This window comes from Sus scrofa, chromosome 4 (genome assembly GCF_054392235.1).
Source record: "Sus scrofa isolate SSC_HxYL_T2T_F1_AM1 chromosome 4, Sscrofa_HxYL_maternal_Yorkshire_Landrace_v2.0, whole genome shotgun sequence".
NCBI classification, from domain to species: Eukaryota; Metazoa; Chordata; class Mammalia; order Artiodactyla; family Suidae; genus Sus; species Sus scrofa.
In genome coordinates, this window is record NC_139386.1 from 71,705,662 (window position 1) to 71,732,313 (window position 26,652).

A 26,652-nucleotide genomic window follows, 5' to 3' on the forward strand; every position below is an offset into this window, starting at 1 on the left:
ATATGCCGCAGAAGCAGCCCTAGAAATGGCAAAGACAAAATAATAATAATAATAATAATAATAATTCCTTTAAAAACCCATTCCATAACAGAGTTCTCTGGTGTCCTAACAAGTTAAGGATCTGGTGTTGTCACTGCTGTGTGTCAGGTCACTGCTGTAGTGCAGGTTCTATCCCTGGCCCAGAAACTTCTGCATGCCACAGGCATGGCCAGAAAAAAAAATCTGTTTCGCATGAATGGTATTTCAAAATGTCTGTATTCTTAACTTGACTTAGCACATTCAATGCTTTCCTATTTGAAGCCATATCTATCATGCAGAATCTTCAGACTTGGGGTCAGACCCAAACACAAGAGCAAGATTTCAAAGGAGCCGCAATAAAGATGACACAATACAAAGCTGTCCATTAAACTTTTTTAGAAAAGTCAGAAGGGAACAGAGTACAGGAAGTTCCAAGACTTGAGTCTGATACTAATTGGACATCAACAATTAAGTGACCTATATAACTAGCCTGTGTCACAATGCATCATATAAGAATATCAAAATATTTAGGTAATTATTTTATGCACAATTGAATAGAAGCTTCTTAAAAAGAACCAGTTATACAAAAGCATATCTAAATTGCTGCTTTCTTAGCCTAAAATTTAGCCAGATCTGAAATACTGCAGGAGGCTGTCCAATTAATCAATTTTGCTACATTTGCTAAAATGTTATCAGTATAGTTAGAGACAAAAGTTCAATAAAGAAGATGTGATGGGAGTTCCCCTCGTGGCTCAGTGGTTAACAAATCTGACTAGGAACCATGAGGATGTGGGTTCAATCCCTGCCTCGCTCAGTGGGTTAAGGATCCGGCATTGCCGTGAACTGTGGTGTAGGTTGCAGACGTGGCTCGGATCGCGCGTTGCTGTGGCTCTGGTGTAGGACGGTGGCTACAGCTCCCATTCGACCCCTAGCCTGGGAACCTCCATATGCCACTGGAGTGGCCCAAGAAATGGCAAAAAGACAACAACAACAAAAAGAAATAGTCAGCAGAATCACGTGTCAACCCTCGCCCAATCAGCCAGCCCCTAAATGTGCAGAACTGACTGGGTTTCTTCAACAAATAAGTAACAAAAAAAAAAAAAAAAAAAAAAAAAGAAGATGTGATATCAGAGTATCCTTTATATTAGCTTGTTACTTTTTTAACCCAACATATTTGGTATTTCCCATAGATAGAAAGGATTTCTTGTATTTTTTTTTTCTAGATCTGTATTTGTAATCAATTTGTAAGACAAATGTCACCTTTGTCTTTTAGGCTCTTCTAACATATAGGAGTGACCCAACCATGAGAAAAATGTTGAATCATCTGTACTTCTACATCATGCCTGTGTTTAATGTTGATGGATACCATTTTAGCTGGACCAACGTAAGTCACTTAGCCTATCCAACTGAAAAGAGAGACTGAATAAACCATGGGAAAGTCTTAAAACAGAAAGAATGCTTGGTTGGCAGCCAGTCTAGTGGCTCCAGAGCTACAAAAGAGATTTCCACTCCCTCCCCCAGCATAGCAGCAAACTTCTGATTTTGTTTATATGTGTTTGGCTTTGCACAAGATTTCATATAAAGATTTCTCCTTCCAAGTAAATTATGAAAAACCACTAGTCCAGTCCAGCTTATCCAAATTTGCCCATGAAGAAATGAGGCCAAGAGAAGGTAAGGGAGACCAAGTTGGTGGCAGAAATTGGAGCATAAACCTAAGTCTCCTCTGTTAATCCCATCCTCTTTCCACTCCCTGGACTTGTCTATTCCCAGAGGAACTGTTCCCTCAGTACTGTGATTCATTCACTGATTGAGCCACTAAAATGCATGGCAATAACCTCAAGCATTTTTTTCTGCACGTATTTTCTTAATTCACCCAGGATCGATTCTGGAGAAAAACAAGGTCAAGGAACTCAAGGTTTCGCTGCCATGGAGTAGATGCCAATCGTAACTGGAGGGTGAAATGGTGCGGTAAGTTGGGGACTAGTTGAGATTTGGATCCAAAGACATTAACAGCTTTCACTCTCACAAATTATGAACCCAGACTTCCCATCATGGCTCAGCAGAAATGAATCTGACTAGTATCCATGAGGACACAGGTTTGAGCCCTGGCCTCACTCAGTGGGTTAAGGATCTGGTGTTGCCATGACCTGTGGTGTAGGTCAAAGACTTGGCTCAGATCTGACGTGGCTGTGGCTGTGGTGTAGGCCAGCAGCTGCAGCTCCAATTCGACCCCTAGCCTGGGAACCTCCATGTGCTGTGGGTGCGACTCTAAAAAAAACAAAAAGGCAAAAAATGATGAGCCAGTTGGGATGCAATGTAAGACTGATGTCTTTATGTGAAAGCTCATAGGTTATACATCGTAGCTATAATTCGCACAAGAACATGAAAGCATTTTTATAAAAATGAATAAGTATCAAGAATTAAATCTGTCAGCCCAATTCTGAAATATGAAAATTTAAACACACAAGTAAAAGCAGAAAACTAAGTAATATTTGTCATTTAGAAAGTAAAACAGGAACTGTGGTTTGTGGTATAAATCTAGTCAAATGTATTCATCCTTTCACTGAGAGGAACACTGATGCTCCCTTCATCTGTCTGAGATGATCAAAGCTGCAAATCCTTGTCTGAAATCTACCAACCTGCCCGTCATATACTGACGGGCCACTCACATGGCAAATATATTACCACTGCCTTACATGTTTCATGATACATACACTTCAGGTAAGGAGATGATGTCATTTTAAGGGAGGAAACTCTTATTGAAAAATAAAGAAGAATGGAGGTAGCTAAAGAAAAAGAGAGAAACATAAAATTAGCTACAGCTAGTGTAGAGGCAACAAGTTACCACTTGGGTTTTGAGCTGGGGCTCTTACACAGAAAGACAGAGTAATGAGAGCAAAACAGCTTATTAATGTGTACAGTGCCCTTCACATGGGAGAAAGCGCATGAAAAGTTACTCAAAGTGGGAGTTCCCACTGTGGCACAGTGGTTAACGAATCCAACTAGGAACCATGGGGTTGCGGGTTTGATCCCTGGCCTCACTCAAGGGGTTAAGGATCCGGCGGCATTGCCATGAGGTGTGGTGCAGGTTGCAGACAAGGCTCAGATCCTGCATTGCTGTGGCTGTGGTGTAGGCTGGCAGCTACAGCTCCTATTGGACCCCTAGCCTGGGAACCTCCATATGCTGCGGGTGCGGCCCTAGAAAAGGCAAAAAGACAAAAAAAAAAAAAATGTACCTCAAAGTGGCAACTTAGAACTCCAGCTCTACAGCTGCTTTGACAAAGGGCAGTGAGTTTGTAGAGAAATGGCAAGACAAATGGAAGCAGTTTTAGGCTTCCAAGGGCAGCAAACTGTGGGAAGGTAAATATATGAGAGGGAAGTAATGCAACTTTGCAGGTTCCTCTGGTGCTGCCTCTGGGCTAAGAGTCTGTCTTCACTAAAAGGAGAATTTATGTCCTGTCTTTAGGCAGAAAAAGGGAGGGTATAGGGAGCTTTTCCTCCGTTTGCTGCTGCTGCTCCATTCCCTTCAGCTCAAGATAATTTTTATGTCAAAGAGGCAGATTTTAGGGGTGACATATTCCGATTTCCTTCACTAGTATCATACTTGGCAACAGCAGGGATGGGGTGTGAAGGTAGAAGTTACCAACATGCTGACCTTTCTCAGCATCCTTCCTTAGCGCCCTCAATGTTTAGACTGTTCTGTAACAGAAAGTCATTTGTGAGTTTCTAATGAGGCTCATCCCAGAATCCCTCCTTTGATGACACTTGGGTTCTATATCAGATGCCTCTCCTCGCATCCCCTCCAGCATCGGACAGAATAACCAGAATAACCAGGTGAGGACTGACTCTCACATAACCCTCCAGGCAACCTCCTTAATCAGTTAGAGTTGGCAAATCAGAATCTGATTGGAGCAGAAAGAATATGGCTCTAGAATATGACAGATATGGTTTGATTCCGCCATTATTAGCACAATGATTTGGGTGGTTTTCTTCAATCTACCAAATTAAATAACAATAATAGCCACCCCATGGCATTCCTATAGGAGCTAAAGGACTTTCCATAGGTTTAATGCCTGATCCAGTCCTAGCTACATACAGGGGTCTAAATCTCAGCGACCCAACCCTTCTCCCCCACCTTCCAGAACAGTCAACCCACCTCTGAGCCTCAGATCAAGTGTTTGTGAAACTCTCTTTCCAAATTCAGGACAGTGTTGTGAGATGAGCCATAAGGTAACCTTAAAAGTGTTTGCACTTAAGGGAGAAGGAAAAGCATTGCCTAAATACTATAAAGTGGTACTATTTATGGCTGTTTAAATTTAGAAGTGGTTTTCTTCAACCTGGACTGAGACAGCAAAGTTATTCATACTAATTCCCTGAGGCCACTAATTTTTTTTTAATTCTCTATTTTCCATCTCTCAGATGGGACCATTTAGCATGCTTATAACTATGCGTCCTGTTTCACTAGCTGGCAGGTACCCGCACATCAGTAGGTGTGTCATAGGCATGATGCGCACAATCGCTTGAGTGCATACAATGCATAGTAACTGAGCTGAATAACACTAGTGGGCCAGCCAGCTCCACCAGCGTAAAGTTACCAAAAAAAGTGGCTTGCTAAAGTGCCCGCTGCAATGCAGTGGGTTAAAAATCTGCATAGGTTGCAGCTGTGGCTCAGATTACATCCCTGGCCCAGGAACTTCCATATGCCAAGGGTATGGCCAAAGAAGAAACAAAAAACAAACAAAAAAACAACAACAAAAAAAGAAGGGGCTTGCCTCCCTCTCTTCTTCCTTCTCCCAGCCTGTTTCCTTCATACTTATGCCTTCTTTGATTTCGGAGTTCTAACCTGCAATCCCAACTGGAATTACTTTGATTCTCCCCATTTTTGAATTGCTCTGATTCCTCCTGGGAGTCTGAGGGATTTTGTCAAACATCAGTTGCAAAGTGACCTTGATAGACCCTGTGAGTGATATAGAAACGCTGGCTGCCTGGCTGGGCCCATCTCCTCCACAAGGTCTCCTGAGCGGATTCAGCTGGTCTGATTGGCAGGCAGCTGTGGCTTCCTCTCTCTCAGCTTAAAATCCATCTACTCCTATGGTTTTGTCTGGTCAGCCTCACTGAGGGAACCACTCATGGATCAAGGGCATTGAAGTCAATGAAATCCCCAAGTGCCCCTCCAAACAAATGTCCGGAATGTAATTGGTATAGAAATTCCCAGGACCATGGAAAAGACTATAGTGTCAACATTCAACTGACAAAAACACAAAGTAACATTTGTTTCATCACTGTCTGAAGTTAGTAAGTCTCAGACGGAAAGAGCAGAGCATGAAATTGCTTTTCATCATGAAAAAAAATCTGTAGACTCGCAGATGAGTGTGCAGCTCTAGTGCATTTAATGTGGAGGCGATAGCTTAGAGCATGTACATGGAAACAGGTACGCCTTTCCAATACTTCCCAGCACTCTCTGGGGGCCTTCAAGCCTTGAAGTAAATGTCATTGCCCTGAAAATCCAGCAGAAAAACTCACAAGTCAGAGTAGCTGTGGGAACTAGGAAAAAGAGATAAATTTCATTCATTCATTTGCCAGAGTTAATTGAGCACATACTCTCTGCTAAATAGTTGTTTTTTCCTTCCTCTCTGCACCCTTTTTATGGGACACAGTGCCCAATGATTTTTCCACATTGGAAATAAATCCAGGAGAGAGGCAACCGGTTTGGATGATATCCATACCAAGCTTTAACCCATGAATCACTCAAATGTTGCCTAAACATAATTCACTCTTAGGACAACCTACAGATGGGAAAACGTGTTTGCAAATCATATATCTGATAAGGAGCTGGTGCTCAGAATATTAAAATAACTCTTACAACTCAACAATAAAAAGACAACCCAATTTTAAATGCACAAATGACTTGAATAGACATTTCTCCAAAGAAGATACATAAATGGGAATAAGCACATTAAAAAGATGTTTGACCTCACTGGCCATGAGGTAAATGCACATCAAGGAACCACTTCACACCCACTAAAATGGCTATAATAAACAAGACAGACAATAGCAAGTATTACTGTGGGGGTGAAAAATTGGGCCACTCATACATGCTGCCGGGGATTTAAAACGAAGTGACCAGTTTGGAAAACAGTTTAATAGTTCCTCAAAAGTTAAACATAGAGAAAGAAAAACCGAGCTGGAGGGAGTTTCTGTTTTGGCTCAGTAGGTTACAAACCTGACTAGTATCCATGAGGATGCAGGTTCAATCCCTGACCTCATCCAGTTGGTTAAGGATCCGGCATTGCCATGAGATGTGGTGCAGATTGCATATACGGCTTGGATCTTGCATTGCTGTGGCTGTGGTGTAGGCTGGCAGCTGCAGCTGTGATTCAACCCCTAGCCTGGGAATTTCCATATACCATAGGTGTGGTCCTAAAAAGCAAAGGAAGGAAGAAATGATGGGTGGAGGGAGGGAGGAAAATGGAGCTGGAGGAATCAGGCTCCCTGACTCCAGGCTATACTACAAAGTTACGGTTATCAAAACAGTATGATGCCAGCACAAAAACAGACATATAGATTAGTGGAACAGTATAGAAAGCCCAGAAATAAACCCATATACCTATGCTCAACTAATCTATGACAAAGGGGGCAGGAATATACAATGGAGAAAGGAAAGTCTCTGCAGTAAGTACTGCTGGGAAAACTGGACCACTATTTGTAAAAGAATGAAATTAGAACACTCTCTAACAACATGCACAAAAATAAACTCAAAATGGATTAAAGATCTAAATGTTATACTGGATACTATAAAACTCAGAGGAAAACATAGGCAGAACACTCTTTGATATAAATCATAACATCTTTTTTGATCTACCTCCTAGAATAATGGAAATAAAAACAAACAGGAGTTCCCTTCATGGTTCAGCAGTTAAAGAACCTGACTAGGATCCATGAGGGTATGGGTTCCATCCCTGGCCTTGCTCAGTGGGTTAAGGATCTGGCATTGCCCTGAGCTGTGGTGTAGGTCCCAGACATGACTCTGATCCCGTGTGGCTGTGGCATAGGCTAGCAGCTACAGCTCCCATTCGACCCCTAGCCTGGGAACCTCCATATGGCATGGGTACAGCCCTAAAAAGCAAAGCAAAAAAGTAAATAAATAAATAAATGAAACCTATTTAAAGTTAAACACTTTTGCACAGCAGAGGAAACCATAAAAAAATGAAAAAACAACCCACAGAATGGGAGAAAACCTTTGCAAATGAAGCGACAAGCAAGGGATTTAATCTCCAAAAAAATGCAAATATCTCATACAGATTTATATTAAAAAAATTAAAAAATAGAAGATCTAAACAGACATTTTTCCGAAGAAGACAGATGGTCAAAACACATGAAAGGATGTTAAACATCACTAATTATTACAGAAATGCAAATCAAAACTACAATGAGATATCACCTCACACCAGTCAGAATGGCCACCATTAAAAAGTCTACAAACAATGCTGGAGAGAGTGTGAAAAAAAGAGAACCTTCCTACACTGCTAGTGGGAATGTAAGCTGGTGCAACCACTATGGAGCACGGTATGGAGATTCTTTAAAAAACTAAATACAGAGCTACCATATGATCTAGCAATGCCACTCCTGGGCATCTGTCCAGAGGAAACCATAATTCAAAAGATACACCCACCTAATGTTCATGGCAGCACTATTTACAATAGCCAAGACATGGAAGCAACCTAAATATCCATCAACAGAAGACTGAATAAAGACGACATTGTACGTATATACAATGGAATATTACTCAGCCATAAAAAGCATGAAATAATGCCATTTGCAGCAACGAGAATGAACCTAGAAGGTCCATGGAAAGTCAGAAAGAGAAATATCATATGAAATCACTAATATGTGGTATCTAATAAAAATTATACAATAGAACTTACAAAACAGAAACACTCAAAGATTTTGAAACTAACTGATGCTTACCAAAGGGGTTTAGATTTTTATGTACCTGCTACTATATATAAAATAGATAGCCAACAAGGACCTGCTGTATAGCACAGGGAAATTTACTCAATGCTGTGTAATAAACTATATGGAAAAGAATCTGAAAAAGAATGGGTATATGCATAACATAATTATAATTTACTTTGCTATATTAACACAACTTTGTAAGTCAACTATATTCCAATAAAATTTTTTAAAATAAATATTTTTTTTAAATTTAAACACAGAGTTACCATATAACCTAGCATTCTATTCCTAGGTATATACCCATGAGAAATGAAAATATTTGGCCAGACCATAACTTGTACATGAATGTTTATAGCAGCATTATTTATAATACCCCCAAAGTAGAAATAACCCAAATGGCTATCAACTGATAAACAGATAAATGAAATGATATTACCATACGAAAGAATATTATTTGGCCATAAAAAAGAATTAAGTATATGCTGCAACATGGATGAAACTTAAAAACATTATGCTAATTGAAATAAGCCAGTCACAAAATAACAATACTATGTGATTCCAATCATATAAAATGTCCAGAATAGGCAAATCTATAGAGACAGAGAGTAGATCAGTGGTCGCCAAGGGCAGGGGAGAGGTGGCAGTGACTGCTAACGAGTAAGAGGTTTCTTTGGGGGATGATAAAAATGTTTTTTAATTAGATAGTAGCACTGATTGTGAAATCCAAAAATTTATTTAATTGTGTACTTCCAAAGAGTGAATTTTATGGGATGTGATTAGAACTCAATAAAGCTGTTATAAAGAGTTTTAATTACCATTTAGGACCAAGTTAGGCACTTACTAAAATATAAGCACTCTTTCTAGAGCACTCAGTTACCTAATATGGCAAATTACATGTAAAGTGGAAAAAAACGTATTTTTTAGGAGCCCAACATGTACCCCTGTCGACAGATGCGTTTCTCCTGGCAACACCCCCTCACCCTACCAAAATAAGAGGGGTCTCTTTTGGTTTGGGTATTTTGATATATCAGCTGAGATGAAAAGGGAAACTACCATCTACTGGCTGTTTCCAGCTCATGTCTGTGAAGGAACAAGAGAAGGTCTTCTCATGAGGAGAGTTCCTCCAGATGAAGGACTTTAGTTTTCAGAGAGTGATCCCAGCTGAGAATCTGGGCTGAATTGCCATAAAAATTATAGGGAATTTCAGAGAATGGGGGGCGGGAGGGGGAAGAGAGATAATGTTGTTAGGATATCTAGAAAGGGATTTGGAACTCCAAGATGTTGAATGAGGACTTTAGTTAAGTTTTGCTGTGATGTACGTAAATGCTTTTCAGTGCCAATCACCACCATCACCGTTCATGTTCAGTACAAGCTACTTCACTCACTAAGGCTTTGTGGAACTGGATCTGCTATTCAAGGATATGAGCAAGTGCTGAGCCTGGCTTCCAGGGGAGCTCAGGGAGAGAACTGTTTCCACATCAGATTTCCAGAGACATGGAACTCACAACAGGAGTGGAAGTGAATTCACATCATCAGGGATTTACAGACATGAACTGGATAACTTTGGGCTGAGAGTGATAAACATCAATTCAATGGTCAAATTAGACACTTAAGATCCCTGCCACCTGTGGTAAGGGTGATCCCAACATGTTATCTGTTTATCTAATTTAAATCGATCAAATGTATTGAGCACCTTTGTTCTTTCCCGGAGGGCAGATCCCAAGAATAAACTGCAAATCCTTCTCTTTCTAAGACTTCAAGGAAATATAAAAAGCCTTCATTTTCTTTTCATGTGATTCAAGCACATATTTTCCAGCTACTACACAACTAAAAAGAGCTATTTTATCTTTTGTAAAATCACTTTTAAATTCAGTTTTTCCTAATCCAGATACTGATCATATGCAAAACTCACTTCATCTCCCTGTTTTATATTTCATGTTCCTTAAGCAAGACATACCCATGAGATTTTTTAAAAATGAGATTTTTTAACTACAGATTACATAGTGTTTGGTAGTGACTGTATGTGTGCATATTTGTACTGTTTTATTTCTCTGATCATTCTTCTGGGTAAATACGTAAGCATGTGCATGTGAATGACAGTATCTTAGTTTATTGTGTAATATATATGCCAACATCATCTCTGTCGAAGTTTTGAAAATGATGTCACAGAAGTTTAAAAACGTTTTACAGGAGTTCCCATCGTGGCGCAGTGGTTAACGAGTCCAACTAGGAACCATGAGGTTGCAGGTTCGATCCCTGACCTTGCTCAGTAGGTTAACTAGATCCGGCGTTGCCGTAAGCTGTGGTGTAGGTTGCAGACGCGGCTCGGATCTTCCGTTGCTGTGGCTCTGGCATAGGCCGGTGGCTACAGCTCCCATTCGACCCCTAGCCTGGGAACCTCCATATGCCGCTGGAGTGGCCCAAGAAATGGCAAAAAGACAAAAAAAAAAAAAAAAAAAAAAAACTTTTACAAAGAGCTCATCTTCAAAAATCACCGAAGTAAGCAGCATATAAAAACAATATTTTTGAAGGGAGGCATGATGGACCTAGCAGAATTACTCCCTGGGCTCCTGGGACACTGAGGAACTGATTTTTTGTTTGGTACTGATGTTTAAGTCCAGTAATTTTATTGTACCTGTTTCAGCAGGTAACCTTCCCCTGATGCTAAGTCTTTAGGAGACCTCTACTCTGACACTGGGAGAATAAAGTAAGGATCTTAAAGCTTTGATTTACTAATTCTTATTCCATGATGCTGGTTGTTCTTAGGCATTAATGGATGTCTGAGTTCACCAAAAACAAAACTCTCTGATAAATTTCCTCCAGCTGTATCATTTGCATTTGACAAGACATGTTATTTTTTTATTTTCATACATTTCACGCATACCCAACTGCTTTGCATTTTTTAATCCTCTTTATTGTTGCTAATATCTCATAAGCCATTATGGCATTACTATGTTCCTTCTGGGTCACTAGTTTTGTTAATTTTCCTTGTTTTCAGCTTTCCAGTTTCCTTTTAATCTATATGCTTATTTTTAAATCAAAACTCCTTTTGAGTAACTTTTCTATTACTAAAACGATCGCTTTTGGATGCTGTTCTTACATGCAGAAATAAGCAAACAATGATACTCTTTCTTATCTACCACTTTTTGTAATTGCTTGAAAAGCTGCAATGTGCTGAGTAATGACAAGAAAGCCGTGGGCAGTCACCTTGCCTTTACACTGTCTTCTAGACCATCATTTCCCAAGCCACACAAAATCCCAGTGACCTACAGAACCCCCGAAGTCCAGGAGAAATTATTAGGTGCTCCCCAAAGTAGCTATGTTAGTTTATTCAGGATGTTTGTTAACAAAATACAGTTGACCCTTGAACAATATGATGGTTAGGCATCTGACCCTCCACACAGCCGCAAGTCCGAGTATAACACATAGTCTGTCCCCTGTATCTGCAGTTCCTCTGAATCAGAGATTTTGCATCAGAGGAATCAACCAACCAGGGATCATGCAGTACTACAGTATTTACAACTGAGAAAAACTGGCTTATAAGTGAACCCCCATAGATCAAAACTCATGTTGCTCGAGGGTCAACTATACCAGAAACTTAGTGACTTGTGAAAAAAACATTTCTGTATAGCACAGGGAACTATATCCAGTCTCTTGGGATAGACCATGATGGGGGATAATAGGAGAAAAAGAAAGTATTTGTATATGTATGACTGGGTCACCATGCTGTATAGCAGCAGCTGACACAACACTGTAAATCAACTATGCTCTAATGAAAATTTTTTAAAATTTATTTCTCACAGTCCTAAAGACGAGGAAGTCCAGGGTTGTGATGCCAGCAGATTCAGTGTTTAGTGAGAGCTTCCTGGTCCATAGATAATGCCTTCTCATTGTGTTCCCACTTGGTGGAAGGTGCCAGGAAGCTCTCTGAGGTCTCTTTGGTAAGGTCACTCATCCACATCATGAAGGCTCCACCCTTGTGACCTAATTGTCTCCCAAAGGCCCTGCCTCCTAACACCATCGCATTGGGCATTAGGATTTCAACATACGTACTTGAGAGGGACACAAACATTTACACCATAGTTGTCATCTCAGAGGTTATCAGATGAGTGACTAAATTCTTTCATTCATTTATGCAAGTACTATTTTCAGGGCTGGTTATTGGAAAAATAGCAAGAAACAAAACAAAGTCAGGTTGTCACATATGCTGTGAAGAAAAATGTAATACCAGGAAAATAATAGAGAATGCCATGGTGGGGCAGGTTAGCTGTATTAGATGGCCCAGGGAAGAGGATCGCATGTGGTGAAATGAGACATGAGAGTGAAGGAGGTCTGGGGAAAGAGCAGGTAGAGGGAACAACTGTATAAAGACTTCGAGATGGAAGCATTTTTGGTGTGTTTAAGGAAGAGCAAGGAGAGCTGCGTGGCTGGAACTGAAGGAAGGAAGAGAGAAGGGTAAGAAAGGCAGTCAGACAGGTAGCCAGAGGGGAGATGATATAAGTCCATCATCTTAGGAAGGACTTTGGATTCTGCTCTGAATGGATGGGAAATCACTGGACTGTTTTGAATTGAGAAGGAATAGGACTTAATGACCTTTTAAAGAGAATTATTCTGGCTTCTCTGTCCCAAATGGATGGTTGAGGGCAGATGTTTAGATTCAAATTATACTTTCCCATTTAAAAGCATTGCTTTCAAAACAGAATAAAAAGTATAACCTAAGAATATTATTCACATCTTTAGACAACCATGGCATATACCACTATGAATTTTAAATGTCAATATTTCTTTATTAAGTGAAGAACTTAGCATTTGTTTTCTACAGGGAGCCAAAGTAAAGATAGGCACTCATGTGAGAAAAAAAACTTTTTTTGCTGTAAATAAAGCAGAGAAATTTTACTATCAAATTTTACTATCAAATTTTACTATCATTTACTAAATGCTTCAGAATCAAACACTACATAATAAAAATAATTTCAAGAGCCCATATAAAATGTAAAGAATAGTCTCTTGTAATTCTCCCTTCATCACAGTACAATACTCTCTTGTGATGCTGGGCAATAGGAGGGAGTCCCAGTCAGCCACACAGTCTCAAGAGTAAACACCTGATACACTAGTGTTTTTTTTTCTTCTTTTAAATGCTTTCTAAACTCAATTTAGAATTCCACTTAAAAGAACGAGTTTATCTTAAATCATGTATATTCTGTATGTATTTTTCCCATAGAACCTGCAAGTGATTAGCCAAATGGCCAATTGAACATGATTTTTTTTAAGGTACATATATTGAAATGAATCCCTGAGATAAATGCCATTTAAATATATGATCCTGTTGCCACTATGAGACTTTAAATAAGCCCATCCTATTATACCCCTGAGAATTTAGCAAAACTCAGTAGAGGCACAGAAGTCATTCAACAAATTTATTGAGGATCTACTACACGATGGTACTTGGATTGGCTGCTACTTTGGAATAAATGTTTCTGCAAATCAAGGAAGCAGTTTCCATTTTTCCTTGAATATATTTTTCTCTACCCATCTATGTTCAAATGACAGTTTAAATTTTTAAAAGCCACCTTTTTCTGACCATGCAACTTGGCCTAATGGTATTCTTATAATTTGATTATATACCATAGCTCTGTGTGTTAACAAACAGAAAGATTAAACTTTGAAGCATAGAGGAAAATAGGCAATATTATAAATTCCTGTTGAGAATGTGAATTCTGAGAATTCCTGCAGAATAGTATTTGGCAATGTCTACCAAAATTTAAAAAAAAAATACATGTCCTTTTGACTGAGTAATTAAGTAATTTTCCTTTTTAGGAATTTATCACATGGCTATACTCACATATGTGGAAAATAACACACATACAAGGACATTCATTGCAGCCCTTTTTATCATAACAAGAGATCAGAAGCATCCCCAATGTCCAACAAAGGACTAGTTAGAGTAAATCTGGCTAGAATTATACAGTGAAATAGGCAGAAATAGTTAGAATTAGACAGCTATTTTATTTTTTAAATTTTTATTTTTTTACAGCTGCACCTGCAGCATATGGAAGTTCCATGGTCATGGGGTCAAATCATAGCTGAAGGCCACAGCCACAGCCATGGCAACAACAGATCCAAGCACATCTGCAACCAATTCCGCAATTTGCAGCAATGCCAGGTCTTTAACCCACAGATGGAGGCCAGGGACCAAACCCACATCCTCACAGAAGCAACGTCGGGTCCTTAACCTGCTAAGCCACAAGTGAAACTCCTAGACAGCTGTTTCATAGATTAAAGTGGAAAAATCTCCAGGATTAAACACACGCGCGCATGCGTGCACACGCATATATATATATATATATATATATATACATATATATATATATATACACACACACACGGAACAAAGGGTTAATATTAATATATAAAGAATATTTCTATTTGTGGCAAAAGCTTTTTTTTCACAAATGGGTATAACAACCCTGACTTTTTGCTTATAAATGTATATCTAACCCTAGAATAGAACAAAAAAGTAGTAAAAGTGATTGTTCTGGGGAAAAGAAGTGGATGGCGAGACAGACGAAGGGGGAAGAACTTGACAGGGCATAACCAGGTATATCCACTGGCCATTAAAAAAAAATTTAAAACAATCAGTCAACATTCTTTCCTGAAAAAAACTAAAAATGAAATTTTAACAAAAATCAGGCTCTAACTGCACTATCTCCATTCAAATCATCTGATCTCATTTCATGTTTTCTTTTTTTTCTTTGACATTCTTCTGTTTGCTTTTTTAGTTTGTTTGCTTTAGACACATTTCATTTTTTTGCATTCTGTTTGCTTTTATTTTTTTGTTTTAGACATTTCTTTTTAAATTTTATTTTATTCTTATTACAGTATAGTTGGTTTATAGTGTTAGTTTTTGTTACTTGGCTTAATTAGTTATTATCAGTAAAACATGGGGGAGTGGGACACAAAGAGGCAGCTATGGACCTATAAGGAATCATATCACACTCTTTCCACCACCACTCCTCACTGCCTCCACTCACCACCCCACCAAATAGGGTGGAAGATAATAAGTTACATATTATCTAATCTAACAAACACCAAATACATTGCCCTCTACCCCTCTGGCCTTCCCCATCATCTCTCTTGATGATGCCCTAGAGATGTTGACGTGAAATAAGATTAGGGGAAAAAAGTTTTATTTTGATTCAAAACATTTTACAAAAATGTCTTGTTTTAGAGAAATAGAAAGTATATATCAGCAAAAATATATTACCTAGTGCGACATATGCCATTAGAATAAAATATCTGTTTTCTTATACTGGCATCTATTTAAAAAGATATTCCAAATAGAATATTACTCAGCTATAAAAAAAGAATGAAATAATGCCATTTGCAGCAACATGGATGGACATAGAGATTATCATATTAAGACAAATATGATGATAGTGCTTATAAGTGGAATCTCTTTAAAATGATACAAATGAACTTCTATACAAAATAGAAATAGACCCACAAATATAGAAAGCAAACTTATGGTTACCAAAGGTGAAAGGGAGTAGGAGGTATAAATTAAGGGTTTGGGATTAACAAATACATACTAATATATACACTAAATAGCCAACGAGGACTTCCTGTTTAGCACAGGGAACTATACTCAATATTTTATAATAACTTATAAGGGAAAAGAATCTGAAATATATACATATGAATAACCTTGCTGTACACCTGAAACTAACAAAACATTGTAAATCAACTATACATCAATAAATAAATAAAAATTTAAACTAAACAAAATGAGGTTCCAGCATGCCATTCTAGATGATGTAATTCTGAGAGAAAGATTCTGAATGAGCTTCTAGCAATTTCCACAACAAAAAGCACTAACTCATTTCATTCACCACCCCTAAATTGGGAAGGACCAAGGGCAACAATCAAAGAGAAAGCAGTAATATGATTTAAAACTATTTATACCCTTTTTATTTGTTTTCATTCTTGGGTATATTTTTATTCTTAGGTATAATATTATTTTCATATATTTTAAGAGTATGCCAGAAAGGTAGAAAACACCATTGTTCAGGCTCTTATACAATCTCTTATGTTCTATTATACCCTTAAATTATAATAAAACTGACCTTAAAATATAAAACACAAATGGAATTTGAATATGACAGACTAAGAGGGAACTTGCTGTGGGGAAGATTGATTCACTCAGTGAACATTTATTGAGTCTTTGCTCGGACTGACTAGGAACTAATGATCAGTGAGGGAGGCTGGCAGATATATAACCAGATGTGATTTGAGTCTGAGTGAAAGCTAGAAAATAGAGGAAGGGTGTCACCCTCACAGAGGAAAGAGGAAAGAGAAATTCTGATGGCATGAGATGGGAAAGCTGATGACAAGTGACTTTTGAGCTGAGCCTTCCAAGTGTAGAAGGACTTTGATAGATTTCAAGAGAGAAACTGAACAGTCCAGGCTGAAGGAAGGAGAGGAGCAAAGGCAAAGAGGTGTCAGTAGGATGAGGGTGTAAGGACCAACAGGTGAGGGTTAGGAATGCTTCACAGGAGAGAATGTGAGTCTAAAAATATTACATTCTTCAAATGAAAATTCCTGCAGAAAATAAACAAACTCATGGACTTGGAGAACATACTTGTGGTTGCTGAGGGGGGAGGGGAGTCAGTGGGATGGATGGGGAGTTTGGGGTGAGTAGATGCAAACTACTGCACTTGGAGTGGATAAGCAATGAGATCCTGCTGTATAGCACAGGGAACTATATCTAGTCACTTGTGATGGAACTTGATGGAGGGTAATGTGAGAAAAAGAATGTGTGTGTGTGTGTATATATGCATATATATATATATGCATATATATGTGTGTAAGGCTGGGTCACTTTGCTCTACAGCAGAAATTGACAGAACAATGTAAATCAACTATAACAGAAAAACTGAAAAAAAAAAAGTTACCTTCTTGCCCCCTTTGTCATAGATTAATTGACCATAAGTCAGCCAGGGCTTGGAAACCATGTGGAGGAGTGGGTACTTATGGTGTTGCCCATGAGCCAATGAGAGTTTGGGGGACTTGGTGGAATAACATGATCTATTTGTGTTTCAGAAAATGCTCTGATAGCAATGTGGAGAATAGATTAAAGTGAGGTGACAGGGAAACCAGTTGAGGGCCTATGGTGGTGTTCAGGTGAGAAATTATGAACACCAAAAACAGGATAAGAGCAGAGAGGAGAGGAATATGATACTGGAGAGGTAGACGGATGGAACTTGGTGACTGGCTGGAGAAGAGATGGGGACACTATGTAGTTAAAGATGACTAAGATCTTTAGCCAAAAATGTAATTCTCCCATATACCCAGTTAAAGGGCTTTGACCCCCAAACCAAAGAATGTCAATACAGAGGAAAGAAAAAAAAAAAAAAAAAAAGAATCTTCTGGAGGCATCCTCTAGTCTGAGTCATATTAATAAATTAATCTACTTAATAAATATTTTAAGGGCAATATGCATAGGCATAGGAAATACAAATAAGAAAAAGATGCAATTCCTGCCCTCAAGAAGAATGACAGTTTAAATCTGGGGAAAGAACAAAACTGGAGGAACCATACTACCTGACTTCAGACTCTAGGACAAAGCTACAGTAATCAAAACAGTAAGGTACTGACAAAGAAACAGACACATAAATCAATGCACCAAAATATGGAACCCAGAAATAAATCCACACACTTATGGTCAATTAATCTCTGACAAAGAAGGCAAGAATATACAATGGAGAAAAGGCAGTCTCTTCAATAAGTGGTGCTTAGAAAACTGGATAACTACATGTAAAAGAAGGAAATTAGAACATTACACTACATACAAAAAAAGACTCAAAGTGGACTAAAAACCTAAATGTAATACCAGAAACCAAAAATCCTTGAGGAAAACAGGCAGAACACTCTGACATAAATCATAGAAATATTTTTTATATTTGTCTCCTAAAGCAAAGGAAATAAAAGCAAAAATAAACAAAGAAGCTTTGTACAGCAAAGGAAACCACCAACAAAACAAAAAGACAACATGCTGAATGGAGGAATATATTTGTAAATGATATGACCAATAATGGGTTAATATCCAACATATATCAACAGCTCCTGTAACTCAACATTGGAAAAAAACAAAACAATCTGATTAAAAAATGGGCACAAGATCTGAAAAGAAGACATTTTCCAGAGAGGATATGCATATGGCCAACAGGCACATGAAAAGATGCTCAGCATTGCTAATTATTAGAAAAATGCAAAACATAAAACTTCTATAAATCACTTTATGTGAAGAGGAATTATTGGATGGAAAACCTGAAAATATTTATGATATTTAATCTAAAAAAGGCAAAAAATAAGAAATAGAATTGCAATTAAATTGTGATAGGGTTGTTATGATCATTATACAACTACAGATGTGATAAATTCATTTGAGTAATAAAAAAACACACCAATTAAAACAGAAAAAAAATTGTGATAGGGAAGAAAAATATCAAAAATTTAAACTCCTAATAAAGTCTGGATCCTTGGGAAAGCTATGAATGGGAAATATAAAACTGAAAGAGAAACTCTAGATATAAAAGGAGCATTGTTAATTTAAATATATTGTAAGTTTATTGTTTTTAATGTTATTAAGTTTTTATAAAGTGACATGGTTTTTCTCATAAAATCTATACTTAAAATATGCAGAATGACAAGAAGACATGAAGTGTTAAAATAATAGGTTTTGGTAACCAAACCTGCGAATAAGGGGAGAGATGGGCTGGCCAAGTATAGTTTTCCTCTTCATTTAGTATCTAGTGTTATTTGTGTGTTTAAACTTTGTATAGATTTTATAAATAAGTAACAACTCTATATCATCCTATAGATGATCCCTGAATGGTTGATTTAATTTCTAAAATAAGGATAATATTTATATGGCTAGATGGGAAGTACTTTATGAAGAAGAGAATAATAAAGTGTATGTATGTTATTTAATCACAGCAAAAAAAAAAAAAAAGAAAAAAGAAAAACGCAAATGCAAACCACAAGGAGATATCATCTCACACCTGTCAGAATGGCCATCATCAAAAATAACCCAAATAACAGATGTTGGCAAGGATGTGGAGAAAAAGAAGCCCTCACATTGTTGATGAGGATATAAGATGATGCAGCCACTAAGGAAAATAGTATGCACGTTTCTCAAAAAACTGAAAATAGAACTACCATATGACCCAGCAATTCCACTCCTGGGTATATATAAAAAAATAAAACCCACTAATTTGAAAAGATATATATATATCCCAACATTCATAGCAACATTATTTACAATTACCCAAATATGGAAGTAACTCAAGCGTCCATCGAGAGATGAATGGATAAAGAAAATATGATGTGCATGTGTTTATATATATGTACACATGTATATAAACACACATGCAGTGGAATATTACTCAGCCATAAAAAAGAATAAAATTTTGCCATTTGCAACAATATGCATGGAATTGGAGGGTGTTATGCTAAGCGAAAGAAGTCAGACAGAAGGTGACACATACTGTAAGATATCACTTGTATATTGAATTTAAAAAAATACATCTAGTGAATATAACAAGAAAGAAAAAGACTCACAGATGTAGAGAACTATTGGTTACCAGTAGAGAGAGGGAAGGAGGGAGGGGCAATCATAATTTTTTTTTAAAAAAGTGCAGAGGATTAAGAGGTACAAACTATTATATACAAAATAAGTTAAAAGGATATATTGTACAACACAGGGAAGACAACCAATATTTTATAATAAATATTGGAGTATAAAAAATATATATGGAGTATAAAAAAAGACTGACAGTTTAGTGGATGTTAAGGAAAAGTACATGTTTAATTTCATTGAATATTTTTTCATCTGTCCTGTAACCATAAGTTACCAATGCTGTGAAGAGCTGTAGTGGTCATTTTCTAACCCAGCAGTCCTCAACCTATTTTTTTTTCCACTGCCACACGCACAACTGACAACGAGGGCACAGTTCTATGATTCATTCCAAGGACACCCATTCTACTTGACCTTTTCTCTCCCCCAATACAGGAGTATGTTAAAATAAATTGAGGTATTTATCAGAATAACTAACCCAATTGTTTTAGTTAAATAATTTTATAATGTCCAACTAGCTCCTGTGAGACAACCTCCATGACTGATAGCAACACATTGTCACAGCATCACATGAGAACAATTGACACGGTCCCTAATCCGCCCAGGACCTGTACAGACAGAGCAGTGACACATCCATCACTGGGCTCAGTAGGACAGTTCTGACCAAGCTTGGTCTTGTGATTGTCACTCCACTGCTTCTTTGAGTACCATGTCCTTCATTTCTTCTTCAAAACTATCTTCCCACCTCATTTTACCATCCAGGAGGACTTAGGGTTGTATGAGTAACAAAATCTTTTTTCCATCTTTTATTTTTTAAAGCAATATTTATTTCAAGTGAATGCTACCAAGTTTCTTTGCCATTAAAGCCTCATGGGGGCTCTTGGTCTCCCCTGCTCTCTCTTCTTCCTTTGTGCTCCCAGGCACTTAGCCTGCACTGCATTCTTTATAACTGTATTATATCCTACATTGTCTTGTCCTCTCATTTCCTCATAGATGCATGTCTTGTCTCCTGCCTAGATTTATGAGGTCCTTGTAGAGTTTCGTATCTCGATACTAAAAAACTAAAGAGGTGATGTATGGTAGGGAGGTTAAATTGCTGAAGTATTCAGAACAGAGATGTATGTTGTTTTATTTGACAAGGCTAAAATCTCTCCCCTCTGCACTGCAGAGATCTTGTTATATACCCTGCAGTTGTTCTGCATGTAACGACAGGAAAGAGAATGTTTTTTCAGCTTCAGAAACAAGATATTGGCTCCCGAAAACTAAGGGAAAACTAATAATTCTCTACCTCCTTATGCTCCTAAAACCCAGAATGATGGCTCTGATGATTCTTTTTCCTTTCCCCTAGAAGTCTGTTTTATCATTGTTTCCTAGATATTGAGTTCTTTTTTGGTGTTTTTTACTTGCTTCCTTCAAATGTTCTGCCCTGGTGCTTTAGCTTTCTGCTATCTATCTTCTGTAGCACAGCAGATATTTCTGATCAGAATCTGTATAATTGAGGCCACATCTGGACAGGACTCTTCAAATTGTATGTCCAACCCAGCTACTTAAAATCCCCAAGAGACTCACTGTTCAATAATATTTTGAGTCTTTCTTTGCATTTTAGTAAAGCCTGGATAGTGTCCCCAACAGGCTATAAATAAAATTAGATTGTTTTAGTGCTTTTCCACCTGAATTAATTTATTTCCATCTTAGAGGCCCTGCTATTCAGGATTCCAATTTTATTTTTTAAAGACAGGGTTGGTATAGGAGATGAGTAAGGCAAAAAAAAAAAAAAAAAATCAGAGAGAAACACTGGCAGAAAGAATTCTCAATGTGATATCCCACTCTGCTGCTGAATCAATACTTAATCTGCGGTAAATTACATTGGCAGGATGCCAATTCATCAAATAAACCATAAAATGCTATAGAATATTCTAGTGTCTAATGTGTTTCTCAGGCGAACAGCATTAAACTGAGGCCGGGCCCTTCTTAATATTGTAAAGTTTAGCTCGTGGATGATAATCATGAAATAAAATGCTTTCGTAGTTTATTATATACACGATACTAGTCAAGCTTTGCCTAATCGAGGCGAGAAATGGCTATGCATACAATTTTAACACGGGACACTAAGTTTTATGGCTAATGCAGGTAAAGGGTGTTATGGGCGCATAGAGGACAAACCCAGCCTGGGCAGAAGTGGTCCCAGAATTGAGCATTCAAGGACAGGTAAAATCAGACTGTGAAGAAAAGAGATGCTCAGATAGAGGGAACAGCCTGTGCAAAGCCATAGAAACTAAGGTGAATGGGACCTCAAGAAAGTGACCAATAGGACAGTAGGAGTAGAAATAGAAGAAATAGAAATAGTAGAAGCTAACATTTCGAGCAGGTCAGCCAAAATCAGATCACAAAGGGCTTTATCCCATAAGCATCTGGTCAGAGAGAGAAAGCATGGCCCTCTGAATTCTAAGGAAGAAAGAAACTATGTAACCTTGAAACTATTATAGAACCACACAAAGTACATGAAATTAGGGAGTAAATGGTAAAATACCAAAAGCAGTGCTACCTATAGAGCCACAGGACAAAAACCACAAATTGTTTTTGAAGATAGAAAACAAACACATGCGATATAACAACCACCACTACCATATTCACACATTTTGCTCACACTGTCTCTCTGGCCTTTAAGCCATAATGAAGATTTCAGAACTTTACCAGAAATCAACCTTGAAGGATTTCAAGCAGCGGAGCAATAAGATCGGATTTATGTTTTCAGACAATTACAATGACATTGTTGAGAAGGCTAAATTCAACATAGGAGAGTTTGAAGGCAGGGAACTACTCTGATAATGCAGAGGAATAATGATAAGGGCCTGAACTTTGTTGGTGGAAGTAGGCATAGAAATTCAGCAGATTGGGGTTCCCCTCATGGCTCAGTGGCTAACGAATCCGACTAGGAACCATGAGGTTGCAGGTTCGATCCCTGGCCTCGCTCAGTGGGTTAAGGATCCGGCGTTGCTGTGAGCTGTGGTGTAGGTGGCAGAATCAGCTTGGATCCTGCCTTGCTGTGGCTCTGGCGAAGGCCAGCGGCTACAGCTCCAATTGGACCCCTAGCCTGGAAACCTCCATATGCTGCAGGTGCAGCCCTAAAAATACGAAAAAAGAAAGAAATTGAGCAGATAGGTGTTCCCATTATGGTACAGAGGAAACAAATCCAACTAGAATTCCTGAGGATATGGTTTTGATCTCTGACCTCTCCCAGTGCCAACATCTCTCCATTTGTTCTTTGGAAGGAACCCCACCAGCACACAGTTCCAGTTTTTATGGTGTCTAAGAGGCAATGTAGTGGCCCCATTTTTGCTCTGACTTGTAAAAGCATACTCATGAAGCTATTACTTCATTTTAGGGGAAGGGAAGAATTTCATCCATGCACATCAACAATTTGGGGCTCATCCTCGTATCTAAGAATTTTTTCATTGCTTCATGTCCCTTCTGAAATTCTTAACATTGATTAAAGTATAACTTGGGGAAAGCTCAGAATTTCAGATTTGAAATTATTCCAGAAATACTGAGGCAATAGAATGTTCTCATGGACCAACAGGCTTTTTGAAGACCTTTTCTTGCTGTTGTTATTGCTCCTGTAAGTCCTCAGCCTTCCATGGAGATGACGTGGAGTTTAGTTGTCTCATCAAAGACCTAAATTCAAAGAATTTAGACAGAGTCTCAGGTACAAGCACCTTCCCTGAGCGGGTCAGCTCCACTTATTCCTTTAACAGCATTTCAAGAATAGCAAAGTTACCCATTTGGCTAAACACTGGAAATACTAAGACATGGCCTCTGTCCTAGAGGGGCTCATCCTCTAAAGGAGAGGGGAGTCTACATAAATAAATAACTAGGGTACAACATAAATGCTACTAGATTTGCAGCCAGGCACAATCACCCCTGGAAGTATTCTATATTCTGTACCCCGCCACTCTTCCCATTCTGTTAGACCTGTACACCTCTGCTAGTGTGAAATATCATAAAAACCTCACCTACTCAGAAAAGATCTAGTGAGGATGATGTGGATGAGGCAAGGGCTTCAGAGCAAGGGTGATGTCTCACTGTGGTTAATATATCCAGGGACACAAGGCACTCACCACCTGCATCTCCATCCATAGCCCTGATTGCTCCCCTCTCCACGAAGGAACTGGCCTTGTTTTTCAGTCCCAAATATTTATCCCCTTTTTTATATTGTTATTGCTGTTGGTTTTTGGGGTTTTTTTTTTTTTTTTCGTTTTTAGGGCCATACCTGCAGCATATAGAAGTTCTCAGGCTAGGGGTCTAATCAGAGCTGCAGCTGCCAGCCTATACTACAGCCACAGCAATGCCAGATCTAAGCTGCAACTGTGACCTATAACCACAGTTTGTGGCAATGCTGGATCCTTAACCCACTGAGCAAGGCCAGGGATCAAACCAGCATCCTCACGGATACTAGCTAGGTTCGTAACATGCTGAGCCACAGTGGGATCTCTGCGATATTTATCCTTCTTGCTATTCAATCTTGGAAAAGAAAATCAACAAATTTGGTTTTTCTTTCCTTATGAAGGATACAAGACAACAATTCCTACCCACTGGTATTTGAAAAACAAGGTCTCTAGCCTCTATAATACTCAGGAATGTCTTAAAAATAGTTACAATCTAAGGAGAAAATGAAAAATGAGAATACTAAAGAATTAAATGCTTTCTTTCTTGACACTTTGAACAAAGCAAATAATTTATCTTCAGCAACTTAGAATGTTATTTAGAAGAGGGCCTGATTTTCTAAGTACATGCCACTTGAGCTGTCACTCATTAGCCCAAATATGATGTTATCTTTAAGAAAAGGTATCAGAACACTATGTTTAGTTATATGTAACACATATCCAATAATTTTAAATTTGGTCAGTAGGTCACACTTTTATTTTGATAGCATATAATCCTGCAAAATGAAGTTTAGAGAGAAAGTTTTTGCAACTAATTCCCAGTTAATATTCGATGGAGCTGCAGGTGGAGGACAGGAAGGGAGAGAATGGGAGGAACACTGAGGGTATCATGAGATGACTTCTTCCGCTGCACACTGAGGTGACTGTTTGAAAAACAGTTACCAACTGCAGCCACTATGGAAAAAGGTATGAAGTTTTCTCAAAAAACTAAAAATAGAATTACCATATGACACAGCAGTTCCTCCTGGGTATATATCCGAAAAAAACAATAATTTGAAAACACAGGCTCCCCAATGTTTATCACAGCATTACTTACAATTGCCAAGATATAGAAACAACCCAAGTGTCTTTCACCAGGTGAATGGATAAAGATGTCTCATTCATATATTTATATGTGTGTGTGTGTGTATATATATATGTGTGTGTGTATATATGTATGTGTATATATATATATATATATATATATATATAATGAATAGTGTGTATTACTCAGCCATACTACTGAGTATGGCTATACATATATAGTTTTAAGTATATAGTGCATTATATACTTAAAACTATTTATATAAAGCTGAGTAGTATGTACTACTCAGCCATAAAAGAAAACAAAATTTTGCCATTTGCAGCAATAAGGATGGACTTGAAGAGCATTATACCAAGTGAAATAAGTTAGAAAAAGACAAATACTGTATAAGACCATTTAAATGTGGAATCTAAAAAATACAGCAAATGAGTGAATGCAACAAAACAGAATCAGACAGGGTTCCGGTCATGATACATCGGAAATGAATCTAAGAACCATGAAGTTGAGGGTTCAAACCCTGGCCTTGCTCAGTGAGTTAAGTGTCCGGCGTTGCAGTGAGCCATGGGGTAGGTTGCAGACGTGGCTCAGATTCTGCGTTGCTGTGGCTGTGGGTTGGCCAGCAGCTACAGCTCTGATTGGACCCCTAGCCTGGGAACCTCCATATGCCAGAGGTGTGGCCCTAAAAAGCAAAAAAAAAAAAAGCAAAAAAAAAAAAGAATCAGACAAATATAGAGAGAACAAAATAGTGGTTACCAGTGGGGGAGAGGAAGAGACAATATAGGGGTGGAGGAGGGTGAGGTACGAGCTGATGGGTATATGACAGGCTCAAGGATTATACAACTTGGAGAATATAGCCAATATCTTGTAATAATTGTAAGTGGACAGTAAGTTTCAAAAATTATATAAAAGTGTTTCTAATTTGAAAAAATAAAATTGTTAAAAAAAAGAGCTACCCAAAAAATAAAAATAAAATAAAATAAAAGAGTTAATTATAAAATAAAAAAAAAAAAAGGAGTTCCTGTGGTGGCACAGTGGTTAACAAATCCGACTAGGAACCATGAGGTTGCAGGTTCGGTCCCTGCCCTTGCTCAGTGGGTTAACGATCCGGCGTTGCCATGAGCTGTGGTGTAGGTTGCAGACATGGCTCGGAGCCCGCGTTGCTGTGGCTCTGGCGTAGGCCGGTGGCTACAGCTCCCATTCGACCCCTAGCCTGGGAACCTCCATATGCTGCGGGAGCGGCCCAAGAAATAGCAAAAAAGACAAAAAAATAAAAATAAAATAAAATAAAAGAGTTAATTATAAAAAAAAAAGTTACCCATTTATAACATCAACAATAAAGAAGACATACTAAGGAAAAAGTGATAAAGTATTAATAAAACATACAACACCATCTGAGCAAATGGAATGGTGTAACATGTCGTTGGATTGGGTGACTCAGTATAATAAGGTCCTTCCAAAGTCAGTATAAATTTAATGCAATTCCAATTAGAATCTCGACAGGGTTTTTAATTTTGTTTTATGTTTTGGGGAATTGATAAAATGATCATAAAGTTTATATGTAAAAGTAAATAGACCCTAAAAAGCCAATAAAACTGAGAAAAAAAAGAATAGTAAGAGGAACGTGTCTCGCCTGATATTAGAGCATACTTTAATATTGCTATGGATTGATGGTGTGACAGTGCGGAAAAGATAAATAGACCAGCAGAACATAACAGAGAATCCCAGAATAGATCTACAAATGCAGAAGACTTTAATATATGACCAAGGTGGTGTTTCAATTCAGTGGGAAAATGACA

At 38.1% G+C, this 26,652-nt stretch overlaps 1 protein-coding gene and 1 long non-coding RNA gene across 5 annotated transcripts in view; one reads left to right on the forward strand and one right to left on the reverse strand.

Moving 5' to 3' along the window:
* CPA6 (carboxypeptidase A6) overlaps positions 1 to 26,652 on the forward strand; it is a 250,013-nt gene that overhangs the window by 209,769 nt on the left and 13,592 nt on the right. For all 4 annotated transcript variants that reach the window (XM_085022215.1, XM_085022217.1, XM_085022216.1 and 1 more), the window contains 2 exons: positions 1,292 to 1,402; positions 1,896 to 1,986. In XM_085022215.1, the coding sequence (XP_084878341.1) occupies positions 1,292 to 1,402; positions 1,896 to 1,986 (202 nt within the window). The remainder of the gene's footprint in view (positions 1 to 1,291; positions 1,403 to 1,895; positions 1,987 to 26,652) is intronic.
* Positions 1 to 26,652, reverse strand: part of LOC110260281 (uncharacterized) — a 106,150-nt gene that overhangs the window by 48,025 nt on the left and 31,473 nt on the right. The gene's annotated exons all lie outside the window — the stretch shown is intronic.